Source organism: Tarenaya hassleriana, unplaced genomic scaffold (genome assembly GCF_000463585.1).
Source record: "Tarenaya hassleriana unplaced genomic scaffold, ASM46358v1 Cleome15, whole genome shotgun sequence".
In the NCBI taxonomy this organism is placed as follows: Eukaryota; Viridiplantae; Streptophyta; class Magnoliopsida; order Brassicales; family Cleomaceae; genus Tarenaya; species Tarenaya hassleriana.
Genome location: NW_010964923.1, coordinates 2,918,427 through 2,943,759, shown reverse-complemented (window position 1 = coordinate 2,943,759; position 25,333 = coordinate 2,918,427). Strand labels below are relative to the sequence as shown.

General features: G+C 40.4%; 5 protein-coding genes across 5 annotated transcripts; 3 read left to right on the top strand and 2 right to left on the bottom strand.

Annotated features, from left to right (window-relative positions):
* Positions 1-174: 174 nt before the first annotated feature.
* On the bottom strand, positions 175-6,698 carry LOC104809042 (probable leucine-rich repeat receptor-like protein kinase At5g49770). The gene is made up of 19 exons (XM_010534929.2): positions 6,347-6,698; positions 6,008-6,128; positions 5,852-5,923; positions 5,316-5,390; positions 5,155-5,226; positions 4,798-4,959; positions 4,605-4,679; positions 4,412-4,483; positions 4,247-4,318; positions 4,096-4,164; positions 3,927-4,001; positions 3,754-3,825; positions 3,479-3,613; positions 2,875-3,356; positions 2,638-2,793; positions 2,416-2,552; positions 1,948-2,168; positions 1,064-1,298; positions 175-885 (listed from the first exon to the last, which is right to left on the bottom strand). The coding sequence occupies exons 1-19, from the start codon at positions 6,435-6,437 to the stop codon at positions 415-417; spliced, it is 2,865 nt and encodes a 954-aa protein (XP_010533231.1). The 5' UTR covers positions 6,438-6,698; the 3' UTR covers positions 175-414.
* A 2,155-nt stretch (positions 6,699-8,853) lies between these two features.
* On the top strand, positions 8,854-11,098 carry LOC104809040. The gene is made up of 7 exons (XM_010534925.2): positions 8,854-9,300; positions 9,342-9,397; positions 9,481-9,600; positions 9,718-9,821; positions 9,907-10,424; positions 10,505-10,596; positions 10,702-11,098. The coding sequence occupies exons 1-7, from the start codon at positions 8,854-8,856 to the stop codon at positions 10,835-10,837; spliced, it is 1,473 nt and encodes a 490-aa protein (XP_010533227.2). The 3' UTR covers positions 10,838-11,098.
* A 1,479-nt stretch (positions 11,099-12,577) lies between these two features.
* LOC104809039 (endoglucanase 25) lies at positions 12,578-15,742 on the top strand. The gene is made up of 6 exons (XM_010534924.2): positions 12,578-12,956; positions 13,331-13,641; positions 13,777-14,241; positions 14,506-14,641; positions 14,765-14,937; positions 15,035-15,742. The coding sequence occupies exons 1-6, from the start codon at positions 12,578-12,580 to the stop codon at positions 15,437-15,439; spliced, it is 1,869 nt and encodes a 622-aa protein (XP_010533226.1). The 3' UTR covers positions 15,440-15,742.
* Positions 15,743-18,436: 2,694 nt separating this feature from the next.
* Positions 18,437-21,204, top strand: LOC104809037 (endoglucanase 25-like). The gene is made up of 6 exons (XM_010534923.2): positions 18,437-18,937; positions 19,069-19,379; positions 19,444-19,908; positions 19,993-20,128; positions 20,242-20,414; positions 20,497-21,204. The coding sequence occupies exons 1-6, from the start codon at positions 18,556-18,558 to the stop codon at positions 20,899-20,901; spliced, it is 1,872 nt and encodes a 623-aa protein (XP_010533225.1). The 5' UTR covers positions 18,437-18,555; the 3' UTR covers positions 20,902-21,204.
* Positions 21,205-23,369: 2,165 nt separating this feature from the next.
* Positions 23,370-24,942, bottom strand: LOC104809036. The gene is made up of 6 exons (XM_010534922.1): positions 24,833-24,942; positions 24,594-24,723; positions 24,338-24,507; positions 23,979-24,261; positions 23,729-23,895; positions 23,370-23,630 (listed from the first exon to the last, which is right to left on the bottom strand). The coding sequence occupies exons 1-6, from the start codon at positions 24,855-24,857 to the stop codon at positions 23,473-23,475; spliced, it is 933 nt and encodes a 310-aa protein (XP_010533224.1). The 5' UTR covers positions 24,858-24,942; the 3' UTR covers positions 23,370-23,472.
* Positions 24,943-25,333: the final 391 nt, after the last annotated feature.

The following is a 25,333-nucleotide window of genomic DNA, read 5'->3' as shown; positions in this document are numbered from 1 at the left end:
CTTCTGGCAGATATAATTGGATCAAAACTCTAGTGAATTTCCGGTTATAAAAAGGTATGAATATGTATAATTTCTAAGCAAAGTATATTTTAGGATGCTTTCGTGAAAACATCAATGCCGATAAATCCACAAAATATCAATACACAACAGTTCAACCACCTTATAACATCAAAGTTACCTATCAACAATGTATTTTGCTTGCCTCATGTTCTTGAGAAGTTGTGGAAACAAGAATACAAATCATTGGGTTCCATATACACAAACCAGGGAAAAAAAACAAAAGGAATAAAGCCACTTCACATTGTTTGATTTTGTCAGGTTTCTGCAAATCAAAAGCTTACAAAAAAAAAAGACTCTACATAGGAAGTATGAAACAAATGATCAAAATGTATGGAGAATCTCACCTGATGATTGTCATTGTGGTTCAATCTTTGAAGGCGGGAAGTTCCCACTGTACTCAAAAGATTCAGTGCCATAGGGATTGCCCGATCCTTTGCTCGCGTCGTCGTAAGTTCTAGAACTGGATGCTGAATCCGTGTTAGGGTTCATACCGGCGAGCTGCATGATGTTTTCAATCTCTTTCACCACCTCACCCATCGATGGCCTGTCTTCTCCGGACTCCTCCACACATCTAAGGGCAACGTCAACAAACCTCTCGAACCCCTTCAGGGTCGTGCTCACGATGATCGAAGAATCAAGAACTTCTTGCAGGTCATACAAGTTTCTTGATTTGTCCATCTTCGTCTTTACCTCCCTCACGACGTATTTTCCCCGTTCTATCGGAGGTCTCCCGGTTAATAGCTCCAGCATGACCACACCGAAGCCATAAACATCACTCTTCTCTGTCAATTGCTGGGTCATGTAGTACTCAGGATCAAGGTAACCCTGCATCAAGACATCAAGTCGTTTTTCTCAGACGGGATTAACTGATATGTTTCCGTAAAGATTTTACAAATTCTCTGCTCTATGAATACTCAGAAGGGTATTCAACATTTCCACTTGGAGTTAAAGAGAGTGAAAACATAAGCTATATTCACCACCTGGAAGTAAAAGGATCACTTACCAAAGTTCCTTTTACTTGTGTTGTGACGTGAGTTTTCTCAGGGTCGCCCACAAGCTTAGAGAGGCCGAAATCTGCAACCTTTGCGGTTAGAGTGTCATCGAGTAGTATATTATTCGATTTAATGTCCCTGTGTATAATCGGAGGATCAGCAAGCTCGTGAAGATAGGCAAGGCCTCTCGCTGCACCAAGAGCTATTTTAAGTCTCCTCGTCCAGTCCAATCTGATTCCGCTCTTCAGATTCAGAATGATATAGGTCTTGTTCTGGAAAGAGATTGAAAATGGTTATCGATGAAAATCAGACATGGTTTGTAGTTGGGTTTCGTTTCATCCTCAAATCATTCACTACCTATGTTGGTCACACACCCTATCTGGAAAGTAGCACATCCTCGAGTCTCTCTCCATTTTCTATTGTGATCGTCTTCCTGCAAAGAGGAGGCTTATGATCGTTCTTTATTGTTGGGCAAATAGGTCACACACCCTATTTAGAACGTAGGACGCATTCTTCTTCCTTGCATTGGTCCTGATTGGGATTTTATTTGTCTACTACTCTTTTTCCAACTTCTGAGCAGGTACTTGAAAGCACCGGTTGGGAAGTTATAATGCCCTCAGCTGGCATTTCATTGATGGCAAAACCCACTGCTTATATTAACAAAACTGTGAAGGTGAATTGTTTTTTCAATATCTTAACTCTAGTTTTGGATTGAACTGAAACCGCTGAACTCCAATACCACAGGAGCTGAGATGGCTTCCCTGCATAAACATTGAGCAATTGGCCAGAAAAACGGATTAAAGAAGATGTAGGATGCATGTTCTTAGAGTTAACAAGCCAATCCGTGATTCTTTTACAGACTTTTAGATTTGACGCTGATCCGAGAAACGAGATACCTGATAGACTGTCCCTTAGAGAGCCGTTCGGGACATACTCGTATACCAGCATTTGTTCACCTCGGTTGAAACAAAACCCCAAGAGCCGGACAACATTCTTGTGATGGACCCGAGAGAGCAGCTCGATCTCTGTTTTGAATTCCAAACCTCCCTGCATAGATCCTTGTTGAGCACGTTTGATAGCGATTAGTTGTCCAGAGGGGAGAATTCCTCTATAGACCTGGAAGGGAACAAAAAACAAGAACAAAGTCTCATTATTGTAGCCAGATTAGCTAATGTCCTTAAGGCAAGGAAATAACTTTAGGCACTTGGATGTAGATTAGGTAGGCTGTTTGCAACAGTTCTGTAAGCAGTTTTAGGCACTTGGAAGCTACGGTAATGTCAGGCAAACGTGACAAAGTCGATTACGGACAAACGTGATCAGTATGTACAAAATGAGACAGTAATGAAATGGGAGTCAGACCAACCTTCCCATAACCCCCGCCCCCTATATCGTTTGCGTCTGAAAAGTTGTCTGTATATTTCTTCAGCTCTTCAAATGTAAATGCTTTGGATCCCATCAAACGAGGAGCATCGATGCTGTTCTTACTGGTGTCCCATTTTGCTGCACATCGAATTTCGAAGCTGTAAGAATGTTCGTGACAGATCCGAGATATTCATGGAGGAGCTTTATGAGCTCTTCATCTTACCAAAAGGATCATTCTGTTGAGTTGCTCTTTCTGCTCTTTTCTTCTGGCGAAAAGCGTAAATCCCGGCTAAGGTTAATAGCAGAAGCAGAACAATTCCACCAACTACAGCTCCGATGACAATGGCGGTATTGGAGGATTTGGATCCAATTCCTCCATCTGAAAAAAAAGCTGGAAACTTTAGGATATAGTTCCATAGTGCTTTGCTCAAACAAGTTTGAATGTAATATTTGCTCTTACCCGAGAAGTGAGTGTACTTTTCGCCTCTGAAAACGTAAGGCCCGTAAATCTTTGGTGGCTTGTAAGTCTGATTGCTGAGAGCAAAACTGACGAATGAGATTCCCGTACGATTAAACCTGTCCTGGCCGGATGGGAAGATACTCAGATCTATCAAAAGCTGATGATCGGTTAGATTCTCTCTTGGATTGCTGAGAGAGACAGAATCCACGGGAAAACGACGTTGCTGAAAGAAACCCGTTATATCTTGCTGAAGTTGCACGAAGATGCTTGCGTTGACGAATCCAGAAAACGAAGGAGACCTCAAGAATATGGTCCCCGTGTATGGATATGCACAACCACACTTGGGACTCGAGACCATGCCCGAACCACATTGAGGAGGTATACAGTTATCTGGAAGGGTGGAAAACGATGAGTTCGGTTGGATAGCCGAGCAATAAGCCGGTTTTGGACCTGACTCAAGGCAAACCGGATTATCTGCCAATCTGCGGAAAAGTAAAAGAAGAAACTGTGTTTAACCAGAAACAATAACACTTTTCAATTGGGAAGCTTTACAAAATTTAGATTAGCGTTCACTGAATCAGCAGACACGCAAAGAATGACTTACATGACTTGAATGCTATTTTGAGGTCCTTGTCTATACGCAGATATGCCATTGCTCTGCAAATCAACGAACTCCAACTGACTGCTATAACCAGTGCCAAAGTCCAAGGAACCATTTAGCTGATTACGTTTCAGCACTCTGCAAGTCAAAGCATTCACAAGCGATAAGTATTTCAGTAAACATATCAATAACACAGAGATTTTGTTAACAGCACAGACAGAACCAAGATATGTTTTACAAGGAAAGCTTGTTCCTCTCATGTAAATGGATATACTCACACTGTCTGCAGATGAGGAGGACTGAAGAGAGAGGTTGGGATAGGACCTTGAAGTTGTATATATTCCATCCTCCTGCAAGTTAAATATGATCAGGCACTGCCCTGAACAGGATCACATGGACACAAGAGCCCGAGCCTTCTTGTTTTGAGAGAGAGAGAGAGAGATGTTCATACAAAGTGGACAGGGACTGTAATCCAGAAATCCATGGTGGAATTCCTGATGGGTCAAAGCTATTATTGCTCAGATCCCTGTACATTGCAATCCCATAGTGTCATTGAAATCCAAAAAAAAAAAAACTTTGAATGAAGAAAAGGAAGAAGTCGAATTGCATTCAGTACTTACAGTGTGTAGATGCTGATCAAGCTGGTCAGATTTGGGAGGCCACCAGTTAGTTTATTGTTGGCCAAGTACCTGAAATGGTTTAACTAGAAACTAAAACACGATGCAAGAAAGACGGACGAAAATGCTGTTGTTCGGGCTGCAGTTCACTTACAGTTCGCTAAGACTTGTCAGACTGTTAAGACTTGAAGGGACACTTCCACTCAGTGAATTCCTATCGAGACGCCTGTAGGAGAAGAATGGCAAGAGATATAAAGACGGAACAGGAGTTAGATACCATCCAAATTCTTAATCAAAATAAGCAGCTGCATCAACTTACAGCACTTCCAAAGATTGAACGAGGCCGAGGCTATCCGGAATTTTTCCGAGCAGGTTGTTGCCATCAAATAGCCTATCAATGGAGAGGAAGGAATACATTATACATGTATGTGTGTGTATATCTATATAAGTATATACAAAGTTCTATTGATGGAGATGGAACCAGTGCATCAGAACGTCGGAACGGAACTTACACATGTATCAGAGTCATGTTCGAGCTGAAGAGCTTTTCCGGGATTTCACCCGAAAGTCTGTTTTGTCCGAAATGGCTGCAAGAAAATAAACGATGTCACTAATGCCATTCTGATCGAAGACAGAAAATGCATATCTGAGACAAGGGGAATTGTTGAACAGACATGCGAATACGAAAGAGATAGAACAACGTACAAATGCTTTGTATGGATAAGCATGTCGAGGCCGGGTGAAGTTCCGTCTGATACCGGAATGCTTCCTTCAATCTGATTGTCGGCTATATCAAACCAATAGAGATTTGATAACTGACCAAGGGTAGCTGGAATTCTTCCACTAAATTGATTCGAATTCAGTGATCTGCAATGGAACATAAGATTAAACCGATATGAGCTTATATGTTTCAGAGATGTATAGAAATTTCCATCGTATATATCACGATAACATTTCCGTAATCTTATTGAATCTTCTCTGTATCTCTAACAAAATGTTTCGTCGTTCCTAAATAGATCAGCAGAACGCAAAAGACAAGTCTTTACGGAGCTGAAAACTTACAGATATACGAGCTGAGTCAGGGAACCGATTGCATCGGGGATCGCGCCGGTGAAACTACAACCGACAAGGATCCTGGAAACGAACAGAGAGAGAAAGAGTTACGGTGGCCAGAAACAACTGGGAAAAGGAAAGATTCTTTGTCGATGATCGAATTCTCTTACAAGTTCTTCAACTTCTTTAGCTGTCCGATCCCTGGCGAAAGCGTTCCAGCCAAACTAGGATTGTAAGAAAGATCCCTACAACCAGAATCCGTTGAACGCCATGAGAACAAATTGATCCATAGAGCACGATTTCCACATCAAAGGGTTCTTCCACGAAAACAGCCATATATTCCTAGGCATTGTACATGAAAACCTGACAGAGCCAACCGTTTGACTAATAATAACGTCCCCTTTAGACAGGGAAGACCAAGGCGTTGGCGGTTTGCGCCCACCCTAAAAGCTAGCTTATCGGAGAAATTGTCCATAATCTTACAAGGCATGAACCGATGTCATATTCGGGTGATGTGTGATTCTAACAAAACCTAATTAACGTTTACCACATTTTGGCACGTCATTCGGACGAGAACGTATAGAAGGAAGATTGAAACAAAGGATCAAGCGCATAAATGCGTAATCGGATATGCTCACTCGAGAAACATACAAAACGGATATATGAACGGATGATGATGTAAGGCGATCAAAGCACAGAGACTTACAGGATTTGCAACTCTGACAATGCCGAAATGTCTCCGGGAAGCGTCCCCTCCAAGTCCATGTTCGATAGTGCTCTGAAACACAAAGAGATCACAGTAATTCTCCGGAATATACCGAACTTTCAACGGTAAACAGATTTTTGAAGGAACTATACTTACATAGATGTAACGCGGCCGTTGGTGCATGAAATTCCAACCCAATTTGCTCCACAAGGATCCGAGCCTTGCCAGTTTGGTGGAAAATTCTTCCATCCATCCATGAGGGCTTTTAAACCAGCACCTGCAAACATTACAAGGGTCTCCCACTGTTCATGATATGCCATTCCTCTTACTATCAAGATTCCAGTTCCCATGTTCGGGGGAACAAAACATCTAAACAGGGTTCAGATACTTTTTTTTAAGAAACAAAACCTCTGGATATCAACAGAAGAGTTTCAAGATGAAGTAAAAGCAAAGTAGATCGATCAAAATCCCAGAAAAAACGATGAGCATACTTACTGTCGCGACTATCTGTCTGAGAAGCTACCGAGCAAATTTCGACGAAAACCACCAGGACCACCAGCAAAAGGGATCGAATTGTTGAACCCATTTGCGAACAAAACAGAAACCCACAAGATTGTGTCTTGTCGGAAACCCCTAAAGATCATGAAAGAAGAAACCCAAGGTTGAGAAAAACACGAGTATGCCTCTTGGAACCATGTGGGGATCACTCGAGAAACATAATGGAAGACTTTGAACACAGAGCGTATGAGATGATGGCGATGAACCGTTCAAACTTGTTCCATTTGCATCAACATACATTAAAATATAGATAAGATGAAAGTGATGATCGAAGACCGAAAAGGAGCTGTTCATGAAAAGTCAACCACCAAACAATCCGGAAAACAAAATCATAAACAAAACATTTAATATGAAAAACAACTTTTTTGCAAGAAGATGACAAATGGATTGTCTTGACGCAGATGGTGGAGCCCACCCATCAAGACGGTTGGTCGTGTAGAATTAAATAGTGCCATAAATTGCATCAAACTACGAAAATGGGAAAATATCTTCACAGATCCGACGACATTCCGTGATCTTAACTCTAGTTTTGGATTGAACTGAAACCGCTGAACTCCAATACCACAGGAGCTGAGATGGGTTTCAATTAATGGATCCTGAGGATTTGTTTGATGGCATATATAATTATTATATATGCATATATAATATCATTGCCTTCAACATTTCATCACGAAGCAATCAAACACGCCATTGAATTCTTCGCATTTTTTTAAATCTGGAAACTGTTGAAGACAGCTTTTGGGCATTTCGATTGGGAGACTGGAGAAGATTGGTGGAGTCATGGTCAGCGACTAAGCCACAGAGGAGCTGAAAACGACGTCGTTGTCGTCGAAGAAACGATCAGTACAAGCCACTTACCAACTTCATTTTTTTTTGGCCTTTTGAAATTGAATGAGCTTCAGTGTTCACACGTGCGATCATCACTTGTTCTAAACCTTGAAGCAATCATTCCAAACAAAATCCAACAAAAAATTAAGCGTTATGAACACGAAACTGGAGCAGGGATTAGGGTTTTCGTGCCAGAATAGAATCATAGGGTTTCGAACCTAATATCAACCAATTCTGTGAGGGATTAGGGTTTTCGTACCTAATAATGGACATGAAATCGAGCTTAAGGAACAATGTGGGTTTTGTGGATCTCACATTTTCTTTCATGTAAAACGGAAGTATTTTGAGTCCGATAACAATACCCAAACCTAATTTAATACAAAAACTTTATTTATTTATTTTTAAAATCGAATAAATAAAACTACATACATAATATTAAAATAAATCCAAAAAATGATTTTTTTATAAAAATATAATTTTATTAAAAAAATTGAATTTGAATATAAATTAAATTGAATCCAATACCGATATACGATTTTGTTGTTTTTGGTATTCTAATTGGTTTATTGCGTATTCGGCTCAACTACAATCGAAAAACAGTCTTCATACAATTAAATTACATTATTACTCTCCAATCCATTACCCGAACTTTCTTCATTTCTAAGTAATAATTTCTTCCAACTCAAGTAATATATTTTGGATTAGTTTAAATAAACTTAAATAATATCTTAAATCGTAGAGTTATAAACAATGATTTCATCAAGTTTTTTCAAAAACCCTAGTTTCACTAGGAAAATGTTATTTTTCGTGACTAGAAATCGGTCCAATCTCGGCCCAAATCGATCTGATCTAGATTAGAGAACAAACGATTAAGGCCCAACTAAGAATTGCTCAAATCGGTCTGATCCCGGTCCAGACCGGTCCGGTCCCACCGCAATACTGAGCCCAAAACGGGCCCCATTCGATCTGGACTTGAGACCTAAGTCGGGCTGCCTAGTTCGGTCCAATCCAGGTGCAGATCAGTCCATTTCGGAACTACCTCAGCCCAATTTTACGTCACAATCCAGTCCGATTTCGACGCTCCACTTGGTCCGGTCCAATCCTGTCCGATTTCGTTTGATTCGTACTCGATATCGAATTCAGTTTTCATTCGATTCGATTTCAGGCACAGGATTACGTTCAATTTGAGACTTCAGTTTTTACATATGATTAAGTTCAATTCGAAATCGATTCAAATTCGATTTTATATAGGATTTCGTCTGGTTCGATTTCATATGTATGATTACGTTCCATTAATATTCGATTTCAAACACAGGATTACGTTCAATTCGAATTCAGTTTTTATTTTACATATGATTATGTTCAATTCGAAATCGATTCAGATATTTATTTACGAATTTTGTAAAAATTAAGCTATTTATATTTATATATATACACTATTTGTTGTTGTTTTTTTTTTTTGGTTGTAATTGACTGACAGTGTATTACAGTTATCTAAAAAACATGGATCGAACTTGGATGAATCCATACAGCTCGTGTACCTCAGTTTCGCCACCAAGCTTCGAGAATCCGGTTGTCTGCAATTTCTCCGACCGCCCTGTCGAGAGCGGCCTAACATGATCGATGGGGACGATCTCAAGATCTCGTGCTCGGTAGAACTGCCCCTAGGCGAGGCGGCGGAGGCTTTCGATCTGGAAAAAGCGGTATGTAGCCATGGCTTTTTTATGATGTCTCCCAATCGATGGGACCCTCTCTCTCGCTCTCTCTTCCGCCCTCTCCGATTTCCTCCGCTGGATTTTGACGGTGATTTCGATGGCTCCGATTGTGGAGAAGCGCCGTACCCCTCCGCCGTGGTCCGTATTTCCCAGCACCCGGAGCTTCCGTGCCTCAGCGTCCGGGTTTGTGGAGTTTCGTCTCTCTCAGAGTCGCAACGGAGAGCAATCGTGGCTCAGGTGAGTAGAATGCTGCGGTTGTCGCCGGCGGAGGAGATAAAGGCGAAGGAGTTTGTGAAGATGATGACGGAAAACGGAGAAGAGGAGTTGCTGAGGAGTTTCGGAGGCAGGGTCTTTCGGTCTCCGGCGCTCTCTTCCCAATGTTTTTGCAGGCTACTCCGCCGCTCTTCGAAGACATGGTCAAGTGCATTCTCCTCTGCAATTGCCAGTTCGTTTCTGTCTCTCTTAATCTGTCTCTCATGTCTTTTTGTGTCAAACCCTCATGTCTGAATCTTTCTTTGTCCCAATTAGGTGTTTGTTTATCATTGTAAAGGCCTTTGATACCTCTGAATTCGCTTTAGCTCATCTTATCGGGTTTGATGTTAAATTTCATGGGGTTTGTCTGTGCAATGTTGATTCTGGTTCTGGTGGGTAAGTCTAGGAATATGGAACAAACATTTGTCAGTTGAGGCGGTTTGTTAGTGTGTAATGGACATGGTTTTTGAAAGCTGTGGCTTTCTGTATGTAACTGCTATTAGCATGTCATAGGTGGTCAAGGACATTGAGCATGGCGCAGTCGTTGTGCGAGCTTCAGCTGGAGCTTCAGTCCATGGCATCAAGTGGATGCCCATCATCTGCTGGAGAGAAAGAAGGTACGGAGTTCGTTGGAGCTGACACCGAGGATTTTACTCCAAAGACCCCGGCTACTAAAGGGCTGAAGAGAAAGAGGGGAAAGAGGTATCTTCGAGCAAAAAAAGATTTCTGCCTGTCTAAGGAAAAGGCTTGATGAATCAAATGCTGAGGGGGAATGTCATGGGCATGTTAATACCGAGGATGCCATGTTCAAATCCCAAATAAGTAACCAATGTCTAGATCGTAGAGCCGTTACGGAGTTGATGTCCAGAGATTGTTGCAATGAAGTGCTAGAAGACCATTGCTGTACCCAGTTAGGAAATTTCCCGGGCCCGAAAGAGTTAGCTTTTCTCGAAGAAGACTTTCTTGCAAGGCGCTGCAACCTTGGGTACAGAGCAAGCCGGATACTTAAGCTTTCTCGGGGAATTATTGAAGGCGAAATACAACTGCGAGAACTGGAGAAAGCTTGTGTGGAGCCAAACTTATCTACCTATGACAGTCTCCTTGAGCAGCTCCGCCGGCTAGATGGTTTTGGTCCCTTTACATGTGCGAATGTGCTTATGTGCGCGGGATTCTACCATGTTATTCCAGCTGATTCTGAAACCATCAGACATCTAAAACAGGTAACGATTCTGGTAGGCGCAAACTGTCTTTTCCAATGAATCTCGGGGGATGCAATGCAACTGACCAAGTTTTAAAGCAGGTTCATGCGAAAGCGTCTAGCATTCAAACGGTTACAGATGTAGTTCAAGCTGTTTATGGGAAGTACCACCCATTTCAGTTCTTGGCATATTGGTAAGCGTTTTCCATCGGATTGGCGTTTGGTATTCGATTTATTTCATTTTGCGCATGATCTCGCGTGCCTTGTGGCAAATATATTCTCACGTTAGATGTTGTCAGGGCCGAAGTCTGGCACATCTACGGACAGCGGTTTGGAAAACTAAGTGAAATGCCTCGCACCGATTACAGGCTTATAACTGCCAGTAACATGAAGAGCGAAGACCCCCGGAGAAAAAAGAAGATTAAATCCTCATGACAAGTCATGTCATCCTCTAAACTTACCATCCCGTGCGTTAATAGCTCCCGTCATTCTCTCTCGTTGCTATTCACTATTATGCTCCGGGGGATTCTTGAGTGTCATAGACATCAGTTTCGACTTTCGAGCATAACACACATGAGATCCACGTGTGTTGGGACATATCACCATATACTCTCGGTGGAAAATGGGTAACATGATCACAGGTGCTAGCAAGTTTGATTAGAAGTGTGATTAGCCGAGGGCAACAAGGTTCGCTTTACCCAAGTTTGGATGCATGCAAAACATGTTTTTATCCTGGATTTAAATTCATGCGTGGGTATAAACATTTACATGGACTTTCCCGATGTTATGGAGATGTAGTCGAGCGAAAAATCTGTTGAACTTTTGAATTATAAAAAAAAAAAACAAGGTTCAGGTTTTGAGTGGTACTAATTTTTATTTCTAGTTTTTATAAATCCAAAAAAAATGAAGATTTTTAGTTTTTATTTGATTTTTTTTTTATCAAGGTGGGTTTTTAAATCTTTAGGAAAACTAATTTTATAAAAAAAAAGTTGATTGCTAATGTTTTTGGTTTTTGTACTTAAAAAACCCAAAACACCACTTCCATTAATGCCTCAGGTTTCCTCTTATCCGAGTTGCAATTTTTTTCTTTCACTAGGTATATATAAGGGGTTGAAGCATTATAGTATATGATTTTGTACCGAGACAGGATTGATGTATACAAAAGAAATGTACATGAAATATTACATTATTGTAGCAAAATCTTAAATCACTTGCCTTCTCTCTCTCTATTCTTTGTCCTTTTTTTTATCAAAATAAAGTATTGAATTTAACAAAAAAAAAAAAGTATTGAAAATATATTTTGGATTATTTTTAAGTTTCTCTACAGATTCAGAATTCTCCCATCTCTTGAATTTGGACAGTAGTTTAGATATGCAAATCAATAAGATCCTTTAAAGCAACAACTTTTTCCCAATATGTTTATTTTCAATAATACAAAAAATAGAAAAAATCATAATTTGAATTGAGACGATTAGAAACTAAAAAAAAAAGTAAAATTTGCGTGCCACCGACACTGTCTCCGTCTTTTCAGTGGGGATGTCTTTCATCATCCACCACACCCAACTCACCTCCACACTAATCATTAATATTAATATTTTATTATATTAGTAATTTAATACGACCGTTTTATATAGTCCTATTTTGGTTTTAAATCTCGGTTTCGGTATGGTAACACAATTTCGATTTAGAGCTCAAAATAGAACTAATAACGTTGGATCCAAATTTTAATGGTTTTCTAAAATAATTTTTGTTTTAAATAATGGTTTAATTTTCGATTTATTAGTTTATATTATTTTATTCTAATGGAATTCTATTGGTAGATTTGAATTAACTTAGACCAAAATAAATCCGAGTTTAGTTTGGTTTGACGGTCCGGTTATTTCCTACCACTTCCCTTCAAATAATAACAGCATGTCCAATCAATTAATTATATAAATAATTAAATATAAAATATAAGAAAATTAATATATGATAACAAAATGAAAAGACAAAGGATACATTATTCCATTATTGCCTCTCACGCTTTATTAGCTCACCTTTTCTTCACTCCATCTCCTCCACAGCCACAATCAGCTGTCTTTCTTCTTCTTTATCTTCTTCTTCACCCTAATCGATACTGTTCATCGGCAGATCTGGTTGGTAGACGGTTATTGGAGTTATTGATCGCTTGCAAGTATGAGCATGTACGGACGGGATCCTTGGGGCGGTCCGCTTGAGATCAATGCAGCGGATTCAGCGACCGACGACGATCGTAGTCGGAATCTTCAGGATCTCGACCGTGCTGCGTTGTCGCGGCCTCTGGACGAGACGCAGCAGAGCTGGTTGCTTGGTCCGACGGAGCAGAAGAAAAAGAAGTATGTCGATCTCGGTTGTATCATCGTCAGCCGCAAGATTTTCGTCTGGACTGTCGGAACAATTCTTGCCGCCGGATTTCTTGCTGGATTCATCACATTGATCGTGAAAACTGTGCCACGTCACCACCACAAGCATCCGCCGCCGGATAACTACACTGTTGCTCTCCACAAGGCTCTCATGTTCTTCAATGCTCAGCGTTGTAAGTGTTCGGAAATCCCTGTAAATTAGGTTTTTATTTACTGATCAGTAGCTTAGTTACTAGTCAGCACATGGGTTTTGCAAGATCTGATCTGTTATGGTCTAATCCGGCTGTGTTTCGTGTACTGAAATTAATAGATCTTGGTCTGGCTTAGCATGTAATGAAATGGCTAAATCATGATCTTGGAGGTTAAGTTGCGTTGTCGCAGACGCATTTCTGAATTATATCCGTGAAGAACTTTGATTTTCTCTTTGTGTAAAAACGAACTTGAAGTTTCAAACCATGATTCTGGATGATTCAGCAAAATTCGGTCTTTTGCTAAAAAAAATGATCGAATTAGATGATAAAGCTATCTCTATGCATTCATTCTGCAGCTGGGAAACTGCCGAAGCACAATAACGTGTCATGGAGGGGCAATTCTTGCTTGCAAGATGGCAAGGGAACTTCAGGGAGCTTCTACAAAGATCTGGTTGGAGGCTATTATGATGCAGGAGATACCATCAAGTTCAATTTCCCCATGTCTTTCGCCATGACCATGCTGAGCTGGAGTGTCATTGAATACAGTGCCAAATACGAAGCTGCCGGTGAGCTCAACCATGTTAAAGAGATCATCAAATGGGGCACCGACTATTTTCTCAAGAACTTCAATAGTACCGCTGATTCAATCGATAATCTGGTATCACAGGTAATTTACTTGTCTCTGAATTTTTAGATGTTGCTCGGAGACCTTTGTTCTATTTTCCTTGCAAAGTTGGGTGGCATATATATTTTCCTTTGAGTTGTTCAATTACTCATCACAAGCTATAAAGTTTTTTTGCAGGTTGGATCTGGGGATACTTCTGAAGGAAGTACAACTCCTAATGACCATTACTGCTGGATGCGGCCTGAGGATATTGATTATGAAAGGCCCGTGTCTACATGTAATGGTGGGTGCTCGGATCTTGCTGCAGAGATGGCAGCTGCTTTGGCTTCAGCATCCATTGTCTTCAAGGACAACAAAGCATATTCGCAGAAACTTGTCCACGGTGCTAAGGCAGTCTATCAATTTGCAAGGGCCCGTAGGGGCAGATACAGTGCTGGTAATGCTGAAGTTAGCAAGTTTTATAACTCAACCATGTATTGGGACGAATTCATCTGGGGAGGAGCTTGGTTGTATTATGCTACTGGAAACAATACCTACCTTGAACTAATCACGAAACCCACTATGGCCAAACATGCTGGTGCCTTCTGGGGTGGCCCATACTATGGTGTCTTTAGCTGGGACAACAAACTTGCTGGTGCCCAGGTTAGACTTTGAGACATCTTCCCGTTTCTCGAATCTTTAATATGTGCAAAGTAAGGATATTGGTTTCTGGAAAAACTCCATCTTCTACTCTGAAAGACAAGACACGGGATGAGATTTAAAATAATCTGTTAATTTCGTAATGACTTCTTTTTCGTGTGCTATGCTTTGCTACTTTACCCAATATGGGTTCCCACAAAAACATTGGTTTAGGTGTTTGTGATTTGCACCATCTAATACGTGCCCTTTTGATCTGTGTGCTTTTAGTTGCTGTTGAGCCGGCTGAGATTGTTCTTGAGCCCTGGATATCCGTATGAAGAAATTCTGAGGACCTTCCACAATCAAACCAGCATAGTTATGTGCTCCTACCTGCCTTATTTCAGCAAATTTAACAGAACGCGGGGTAAGTCAATTGCTGTTTTGTGATTTTGTGTGTTAATTCTTTTTCACTACCTGCTTTTAAATTTTCTAAACTTTGAGAGTTAACCTTGTGGAATCTATTGGCATTATTGTGTTATTAATGCAGGAGGTTTGATTCAGTTAAACCATGGAGATCCACAGCCTCTCCAATATGCTGTAAATGCGGCTTTCTTGGCCACACTTTACAGTGATTATCTCGATGCTGCCGATACTCCTGGATGGTACTGTGGTCCTAATTTCTATTCTACTGATGTCCTGCGCGAGTTTGCGAGATCTCAGGTACACTTGGTTCTCTCTTGGCACATGGCAACACCATACCCGTGTTTTTCCTGCCGAATAACGGGCGGTGGTCTTATCTGTCTCATTGTTTTTGCAGATTGATTACGTCCTTGGTAAAAATCCTCGGAAAATGAGTTACGTTGTGGGCTTTGGCGACCGCTACCCGAAACATGTGCATCACAGAGGAGCTTCAATTCCTAAGAACAAAATCAGATACAACTGCAAAGGAGGATGGAAATGGAGGGACAGCAAAAAACCAAACCCAAACACAGTTGTTGGAGCCATGGTCGCGGGTCCCGACAAGCACGACGGGTTCCATGATGTCCGCACTAACTACAACTACACTGAGCCGACTCTCGCTGGCAATGCTGGTCTTGTTGCAGCCCTTGTGGCATTGTCAGGTGACAAAGATTCTGGATCGATCGACAAAAACACGATCTTCTCCGCTGTTCCTCCCATGTTCCCAACACCACCGCCGCCACCAGCACCTTGGAGACCTTAAGAAGCTGTAATACATTTGCTTTATCGAGTGTGTTACATAACCATTGCGTTTTCCACGGCATCAATCACACGAGGAAGGTATGGAAATCAAGGGGTAAACATCATTGTCTGAATACAAGTGAGGGATTTGGTTCTGTTGGTTAGATCTGGTCTGAAAGTTAAGATTAGCAAAAACAAAACTTGGTCTTTTTTTTTTGTATTTTCTTTTGATCTTGTGGTGTATAAATCTATATATGTATCTGTATATGTATGGTACTGAACCAAGTATTCTTTGAAAAACATCGAGTTCTGCTCATTTCCAATTTGTAGCCGCCTCATTTGGTATGCTGATCAAGTTTCTTCCGGCTTTCCTTCTCCTTCATGATCACTCCTAAAGACACAATCTTCACGAATCGACACAACACTTGGGAATCGATACAAGTCTATGTTATGCTTGTTGATCACACGTATTGAAAGGTTGTTGGATAAATTTTTCCACAAAATTGTCCAGTGAATTTTCTTTCAATTACTGAGGGGTAAAACGAAATCATTACATCTTTACTGTATCTCATTATTGTTAGAACAGAAAGTTTGGGTATAGAACGAGATACAAAGGAATAAGGAATCGGATAATTCTTCTTGATATGTAGATCACTTTCCAAAAAATATAAAAAAGAGATAGTCTACAAAACATTATCAAAACAAAAAAACTTGTGTTTGTAAAGATGAGTACACATTTGATTTATTTTGAAAAAACAATAAAAAAGAACACTAATATCTCAAAGAATAAATAAGTTTGGTTTTTAACGCATTTTGAGGTCTTTAGTTTATAAAAAAACTAAGCAAATCGCGACATTTTTTTATATGAAATTCGCATTTGTTCCCATCTCTGAAAACTTATACGACTCGTGTCACTTTTCTATATAGAACACAGTTTTCTCACAAAATTCTAACACGGTACATGTGAAAATTGATACGAGTCTGAGTTATACTTTGAATTTTCTCTAAGAGAATTAAGACGACTCATGTCAAATCTGACACAACTCGTGTCAAAGTTTCTGTATCAAAAACACTTTAGATAGAACACTCAAACTAAGGTATATTTCACTCGAGATGAGATATACCTCATTCATACCGAACTAGATTACTGCCAAAACAAATATACATTTTATCGATCCATATTGTTGTTGAGTTTTGGATATCTCCAAATATGCGTTCACAACGGTTTTTAGGATTCAAAACAAGAGATCATTCAAGAGAATGTACACTATCATTAGATTGATTTATCAAGTAACAATTTATGAGACTTGGCGAGAACGAAAGTCTCGTCTATTCAAGAGAACACAAGGGATGCCGCATCAGATCCACTAGACCATCGACAGAACAATTTGAAGCTCCTTACCGACTGCAGACAAGATTAACTGAACCGACGAAAATCAAATTGCTTCATAGCTTTAACTTGTATTTTGGCCCACTTGTTCATGGAATTCCTATGAATTTGTATCAGTCCGATGATTGTTTTGTAAAAAACTTCTCTAATCTTTTTTAGATAATCGGATATCTTGAACCAAAGTTCATACTAATCCCGAAGACGGGAGCCAGGAAAATGAATTAGAATATACACTCCCTCCCCAAACTTGAGGTTCGAACTAGAGACGGCCAAACGTTTTGCATCCTCGTTTCATCGGTTAAACTACCAAGTTTGATTACTTCTCCAAAGTTTTGAATATACATCAATCACTTTTAGAAAGAAAAAAAAAATTACATGGCAAGTCTACTCTTTGACAAATTGATATATCAACCTTCATGTGGTCAAGGAAATCATTTTCTACTTTAAAAAACAATATTAAAAAAACAAAAAAAAAACACATATATACATATATATATATATACACACACATGTATATACATATGTATGAATATATATATATGTCATTTTCTTATTTAAAAAACAGATATATATACATGTACACACATTCATATATATATTCTACTTTATGTATACAAGCATGTATATATATGTGTACATAGATACATATTTGTATATATATATGTATGAATGTGTATATATATATATGTATATATTTTTTACCTTTTTATTTTTTTTCCTTTTAAATTTTTAATTTTTAAAATAAAAATGATATGACTTTTTATTTAACCATTTGGAAAGTAACGTATCAACCTGGTAAAAAAAAAGGACTTGACTTGTGGTATATGAACGTTTAGGTGTAAATATGATATCGATTATTAAATTTAAGTTTGATATGAAGTTGGGTTTTTATTTGACAAAAATAAAGTTTTAAGTTTTTTATGTAAAAATTGAGAAATTCATGTATTTTTATGTGATTTTCTCAAATGTTTATGAAATTCTTTGTTCAACTCAAATCTGTAAATTTTTCCCCTTAAATACAAATCTAAAATATATTCAAATTCAAAAAATACACGGGAGAAATGAAAAACTGAAACAAAAAACAACAAGCAAAAGAAAAGAGAAAATACAGAACTCTGCGACTGCGACTTGTACTTGTTTATCTCTATAACAAGTTGCACTGAAATTTTCAGCTAAAACCGGCTAATAAATTATAGAAAATTGGACTATTTTTAGATAATTTTGTTTATTTCTATAACAATTTTTTTTTATAACCAATATTTTGTTTTTTGTTTTTTTTTTCTAATCAACTTGACTATGGCAACTCTGCAATAGAAGACACGATCACGTGCCTCCGGAGGCACATCGTTGGGCGTCGACTTTTCTTCAAGTCACGTGAGCATGTTCCCGTACCACCGGGAATGCGTTGATTTTGAGGCTCCGTTCAAAGTTTCCCGATTTAACAACACAAAATAGAAGCATGAAACATTCAATGAAGATTTGTTTATTTATAAAATAATTTCAATTCTTGATTTATAGCGTTTTCGCTGACTATTACCCTTCAGACATATCTTACCCAAATAAGTTAAATCAGAATTAAATATAAAATTAATAACAATACAAAATCATTTCCATGCATCAACCGCCACGACACATATATTTCTTCTTCTTCTTCTCCTTCGCTTTCTCCGTTCCGCTTCCTCTCTGACTTTGTTCTTTGGCAGGTCTGGTCAGTAACGAGTCGTCGTAACTCCCGATCTCCAGCGAGCATGAGCATCGACGCGGCGGATTCCTCAACCGGCGACGATCGTAGCTGGAATCTTCAGGATCTCGACCATGCTGCTGCGGTGTCGCGGAGCTCGTTGCTTGGTCCATCGGAGCGGAAGAAGAAATACATCGATCTCGCCAGCCGCAAGATCGTCCTCTGGACTGTCGGAACGATTCTCGCCGCCGGATTTCTTGCCGGATTCATCACATTGAACGTAAAAAATGTGCCACGTCACAACCATAAGCACTGGCCGCAGGATAGTTACCCTATCGCTCTCCACAAGGCTCTCGAGACAGCGTCGCGTCACCGGGACCAAACCCCGCCGCGGAATAACTACACTGCCGCTCTCCACAAAGCTCTGATGTTCTTCAATGCTCAACGATGTAAGTGTTTCCATGTCTTTCTTACATTTTTTACTCACGTATTTCGGTTGTTCAAAGCGCCAAGTGTATACGCGCTTGTCTTGTGAGAGGAACAACAATAATAACACTTTCTCTATGCTTGCATTCTGCAGCTGGGGAACTACCGAAGCACAATAACGTGCCATGGAGGGGCGATTCTTGCTTGCAAGATGGCAAGGGAACTTCAGGGAGCTTCTACAAAGATCTGGTTGGAGGCTACTACGATGCAGGAGATGCCATCAAGTTCAACTTCCCCATGTCTTTCGCCATGACCATGCTGAGCTGGAGCGTCATTGAATACAGTGCCAAATACGAAGCTGCCGGTGAGCTTAGCCACGTTAAAGAGATCATCAAATGGGGCACCGACTATTTTCTCAAGAACTTCAATAGCACCGCTGATTCAATCGATAATCTGGTGTCACAGGTAAAACATACTCGTCTCTGAATTTTTAGATGTTGCTCGAAGATCTTATGAAGTTTTTTTACAGGTTGGATCTGGGGGTACTTATGAAGGAAGTACAACTCCTAATGACCACTACTGCTGGATGCGGCCTGAGGATATTGACTATGAAAGGCCCGTGTCAACATGTAATGGTGGGTGCTCGGATCTTGCGGCAGAGATGGCAGCTGCTTTGGCTTCAGCATCCATTGTCTTTAAGGACAACAAAGCATATTCGCAGAAACTTGTCCACGGTGCTAAGACGGTCTATCAATTTGCAAGGGCCCGGAGGGGCAGATACAGTGCTGGTAATGCTGATATTAGCAAGTTTTATAACTCAACCATGTATTGGGACGAATTCATCTGGGGAGGAGCCTGGCTGTATTATGCCACTGGAAACAACACCTACCTTGAACTAATCACGAAACCCGCTTTGGCCAAACACGCTGGTGCCTTCAAGGATGGCCCATACTATGGTGTCTTTAGCTGGGACAACAAACTCCCTGGTGCCCAGGTTAGCAAGCAGAAGGAAAAATCTAATAGGTTTCCACAATTACACACAGTCTAATATGTACCCTTTTGTTATCCGTGGCTTTAGTTGCTGTTGAGCCGGCTGAGATTGTTCATGAGCCCTCGATACCCGTACGAAGGAGTTCTGAGTGCCTTCCACAATCAAACCAACATCATTATGTGCTCATACCTGCCTTATTTCAGAAAATTTAGCAGAACTGAGGGTAAGTAATTTGCTGTTTTGTGATTTCTTTTCCTTAATGAGTCCCTTTCCACGACCCGTTCTTCTTGTCAAGTTATCCAAACTTTGAAAACTGACCTTGTGGTATAACTGCAGGAGGTTTGATTCGGCTAAATCATGGACATCCGCAGCCTCTCCAGTTTGCTGTAAATGCGGCTTTCTTGGCCACACTTTACAGTGATTATCTCGATGCTGCCGGTACTCCTGGATGGTTCTGTGGACCTAACTTCTATTCTACTGATGTCCTGCGCGAGTTTGCGAGATCTCAGGTACACTTGTTTCATTCTTGGCACGTGGTAACACCCTGTCCAATAACGGGCGGTGGTCTTATCCGTCTCATTGGTTTTGCAGATTGATTACATCCTTGGTAAAAATCCCCGGAAAATGAGTTACGTTGTGGGCTTTGGCGAACGCTACCCGAGACGTGTGCACCACAGAGGAGCTTCAATTCCTAAGAACAAAACCAGATACAACTGCAGAGGTGGATGGAAGTGGAGGGACAGCAAAAAACCAAACCCAAACACAATTGTTGGAGCCATGGTCGCGGGTCCCGACAAGCACGACGGGTTCCATGATGTCCGCACTAACTACAGCTACACTGAGCCGACTCTCGCTGGCAATGCTGGTCTTGTCGCAGCCCTCGTGGCATTGTCAGGTGACAGAGGTTCTGGATCGATCGACAAAAACACGATCTTCTCCGCTCTTCCTCCCATGTTCCCAACACCACCGCCGCCACCAGCACCTTGGAGACCTTAAGAAGCTGTAATACATTTGCTTTATCGAGTGTGTTACATAACCATTGCGTTTTCCACGGCATCAATCACACGAGGAAGGTATGGAAATCAAGGGGTAAACATCATTGTCTGAATACAAGTGAGGGATTTGGTTCTGTTGGTTAGATCTGGTCTGAAAGTTAAGATTAGCAAAAACAAAACTTGGTCTTTTTTTTTTGTATTTTCTTTTGATCTTGTGGTGTATAAATCTATATATGTATCTGTATATGTATGGTACTGAACCAAGTATTCTTTGAAAAACATCGAGTTCTGCTCATTTCCAATTTGTAGCCGCCTCATTTGGTATGCTGATCAAGTTTCTTCCGGCTTTCCTTCTCCTTCATGATCACTCCTAAAGACACAATCTTCACGAATCGACACAACACCGCTCTTCCTCCCATGTTCCCTACTCCGCCACCATAAGCTTTGAAAACCATTGGATTCCTTAAGAACGAACCATATTGAATCCTGCTCATTCTCGATTCGCAGCCGCTTCACTTGATTTGTTGGACAAGTTTTTTCCCTTATTCTTGCTTCATGTTGTGGGCATGAAAATTAAATGTTTAATTATCCACTGGTAATAAACCCAATGGTTTAAATTATGATTTCTCACCCAATTAATACAATTTTTAATATCCGCAAAATTTCCCTCACTAAATACATTTCCTTTAAAAAACTAGATAAAAAATTAACAGGATGTCAATGGAAATTAATGGGTTTATTTGGTTGTTGCCTATATATGTGATAACATTGTATTTGCATGATATTTTGGTATAGTTCAATGCATAATTTTCTCTCGATCTCTATACATCCCTAGATGTTTTTAGCATATTAGACACGTATTCTGTTTCGTTCCGTTCTTTGGTGGATTTCCAAAAATACATGATGTGAAGACTGAAGACTGTGGCTCGGACTTGTTTGAATCCCAAAAACATAGAAAGACTCTAGCTCAAACTGAAGGTTTGCAAGGGCAGAGTGGTAAATCATCATGGATGGGTCGTTTAAAGCGTTGAAGCAAGAGGGCAAATGGGTAATTGTATAAGCTCGAGTATAAGAGCTGGGTTTAACAGAAAGAGGAAGAACACGTTCGATTTCTTCTCTCGGATTTTCTGGGTTTTTCTTTTTGCTCTCACAAGCTTGTAATCGATACATACATCTAGTGGATTGCTGGTTCATCAGAGCCGCCGAGACATACGCGATCTCACACCGAGATCGGGGAACTCGTAAATCTTTGTGTTCGTGTGTGTTTTCTTTCTCTGTTCGGTTTCTACTCTCTGTTCTTGAATTCGTGATCCAACATCGACGACGAGTTCAGGCGAGATCTGAGGTGACAAGTAGTACACATGACAATTTACGCACCAAATGGATGAAAACGAGGATCACGGGTCCTAGGCGAATCAACACAGATAACACGGGGTCAGCCGGGAGAAAAATCGGGCGAAAACAAGCCAAGGGACACGGCCATAGGCCTGGATAAGTCAAGACAAGATCGACACAACTCACTTCGACCCAGCCATCGCTCCACGTCTCCGTCGGCATCAACCGATGGTCAGGTCGATGCAGTGACGTTCAGAAGAGGGGAAGTTCATTATTTTTTCACATTTTTCTCAGACTCAAAAGTCCGTACAGGAGTTTGGGATTTCAGTTTTCGTCCGTTTCCATCACATATGGAGGCCTGGAGACGGGTTTGCTTCGCGATTGACAACCGAATAAAAATTTCTATCTCTTTTCTTTACCATGTTGTTTAGATTCATTGTAATCTCTCCTTGTCCTATGGATCGTGAAACTAGTACCGTAGGGTAAGGATCTAGCGTGCGTTTGAATATGTTTGGAATTATAATTTGATGTCTTGTATTTTCAATTTTCTTTGGTTTTATGGATTGATCCTAATTCTTTAATTGAATTGACCATTTATTGTTGAGATATATGAAAAATATTATGAGATATATCATATCATAAAGATCTTATCAAATCTAAAAAATAAGTAAAAGCAAGAGAAAAACAGGATGTGATCTAGGCTTTGTCCAGTCGTCAACGTCGGCTTCGGTGTGGCCTGCTGCTGATGAAGATGGCAGCCTCGGGTGTGATGACAGCTCGCCAGGTGAGCCTTCGGATGGCGGAGGAGGAGGGTTCATCGGATAGGAGGAACCGGGAATGGATGGATTGCCGTACAGTTCCAATTCAATTCTGTTTATTGGTATCACATGCCCTGACGTCGTGCCATTCCTTTGGTCGCACTTTATTCTATGTTTTCACTATTTCCATCGTTTGATTCACGCAAGACTGGCCACCAAATATTCTATGTTTCCACAACACAAGGGCCTGCACCAGATATGCTATTTATTTGAAATTCTCCTTTATTACAACTTACACGTCTGTCTATACACATTAATAATTAGACAACACGAGATCTTGTTTTTTGGGTAGGGTTGCATCATGTAGATCTTGTTGTTACAATTTTGTCGTGTACACGTTTTGAGACAACACGGGATCTTGTTATTACAACTATACGTTTGTATGCGTCGAGAGAGCACCATATCATGGTATGCGAGAACTACAAAGGCGTGGTCATGGATATGACATCGATCTCGGCTCCCACGTAGCACATGTCATTCACCAAGTAACCCTTTGAAGGGTCGTGAAGGTCTCCTAGAGGCATAAACTTGGAGAACCCCCAACTCCCTGGTTCAACGGTGAACCAGTGCGAGGAAACTGCAAAAGGGGTCATTACGTTACTCGACAAAATAAGAAATACGAATACTGAAGCCGTACAAAAATCTTCTCTGATCTCTTTGTCTTTATATACGTACTTATCTGCTCGTGATGTTTGCGTGCGATTTGGTCCAGTACTCGCAGCTTGAATTTCGCAAAAGTCTTTGTTTTGAGCACATTATCCATGTGTTCATCTCCACGCAGATACACCGAAAGCGAATTGTCTTGACCGTCCCCGAATCCTCTCGGATAAAGAAGTATTCTCCTTAATCGTGCACATCATAGGCGGAACGATTAGGAAGAAGAAAAAAACACAACAAGAAACATGAATTTGCTTTAAAGTCTAACCATTTGCGGCCTCCAATCGAAAACTCATTGGACTTATGGTCGGTTTGAAGCAAGAATGTCGAGAATTTCGTCATCTTCCAGGTCACCTTGTTGTTCGGAGGCTTCTCGATCAGGGTAAAGCGCTCTGCGGTTCCAGGTACGCAATCTTGGACACCCAGAAACTTGACACCAAACATTACACAGTCACCCACAAGGTATCCTTGTGTGCTATCATCAAGTGCAGCAAGGGAAATCGTTTGTCTGAATCCCCACATGTTGTTCGATTGACTGAACACCACGTCTCCTACATTTATAAAACATCAGCATGAAGGCATGCATGCATGCATCCCCATATGGTGAATGAATGATTTGCAAAATACCGTTGTTTTCGTGCCAGATCTGACGGAACTGATTGAGGACAAAAAGCTTAAATCTGACGCTCAACTGCCAATTACTTGGCAGAGACTTGAGGTCTTGTATTTGCAAGTACAGGGAGACGTGGCCCTTCGAGTTTGGATTCTCGTCTCCCGTGGGATAGAGAACGAGGTTCCTAGTTTTAACCAACGGAAGATAGACAAATGAGCGTATGTTACTTAACAACAGCGATGGAAGACGACCGTTGCTTGTTAAGCTAACCATTTGTAGCCGGCGATACTGAAAACGGACGATTCGATCATCCCGATATTGTGCTTCCGGACCAAGGAAAAATTGTCCATCCTTAAAAGATGAGTGCAAGAGTGGCGCCCTTTGAATTGTTTCACCATTTCTGTAAAGGAAATTCAATTTAAGAATTATCACGAAAATTTCTTTTGTGTACGTACGTACGTACGTACGTGGGAAGTGAAACTAAGAAATAGGGCAGCCTCGTGCTTTACCTTCAACAGGTATTGGTCGCGACATTGTAACGAGGAGGCAATTACAAGAAAGGGGGAGGCGATATCAAAAGACGTGCTAAAATGGAGCGTATATATACGCCAACGCCATGCCTCTGTGTTGTGGGCTTTGGAAAATATCTTTTTTGCGAAGCACATGTTCCTTCGAGGCAAAGTTATGGATTAGGTGAAGAAGGAATTACATTCGGTGTAGACTTGGACACGGGGGACCTGATGCCTGCAATGAATCCATTCCATGAGATAACAACGAATTCGATTCCCGGCCCGGAGATTTATTTATCCGGTCAGCGCGCTCGAAAGATATTGGGAAACATTTTAAAATTTGAGATATATAAAATTAAAATTTTAGATATTTATTTAATATATTTTGAAAAATCGAGTGCTTAATTTTTTTTTTTTACAAACTCAATATAGTATACTACCCCATTAACGAGATAAAAATACAAATACTATTCACGATTCTAATATTAATTTATCATAACA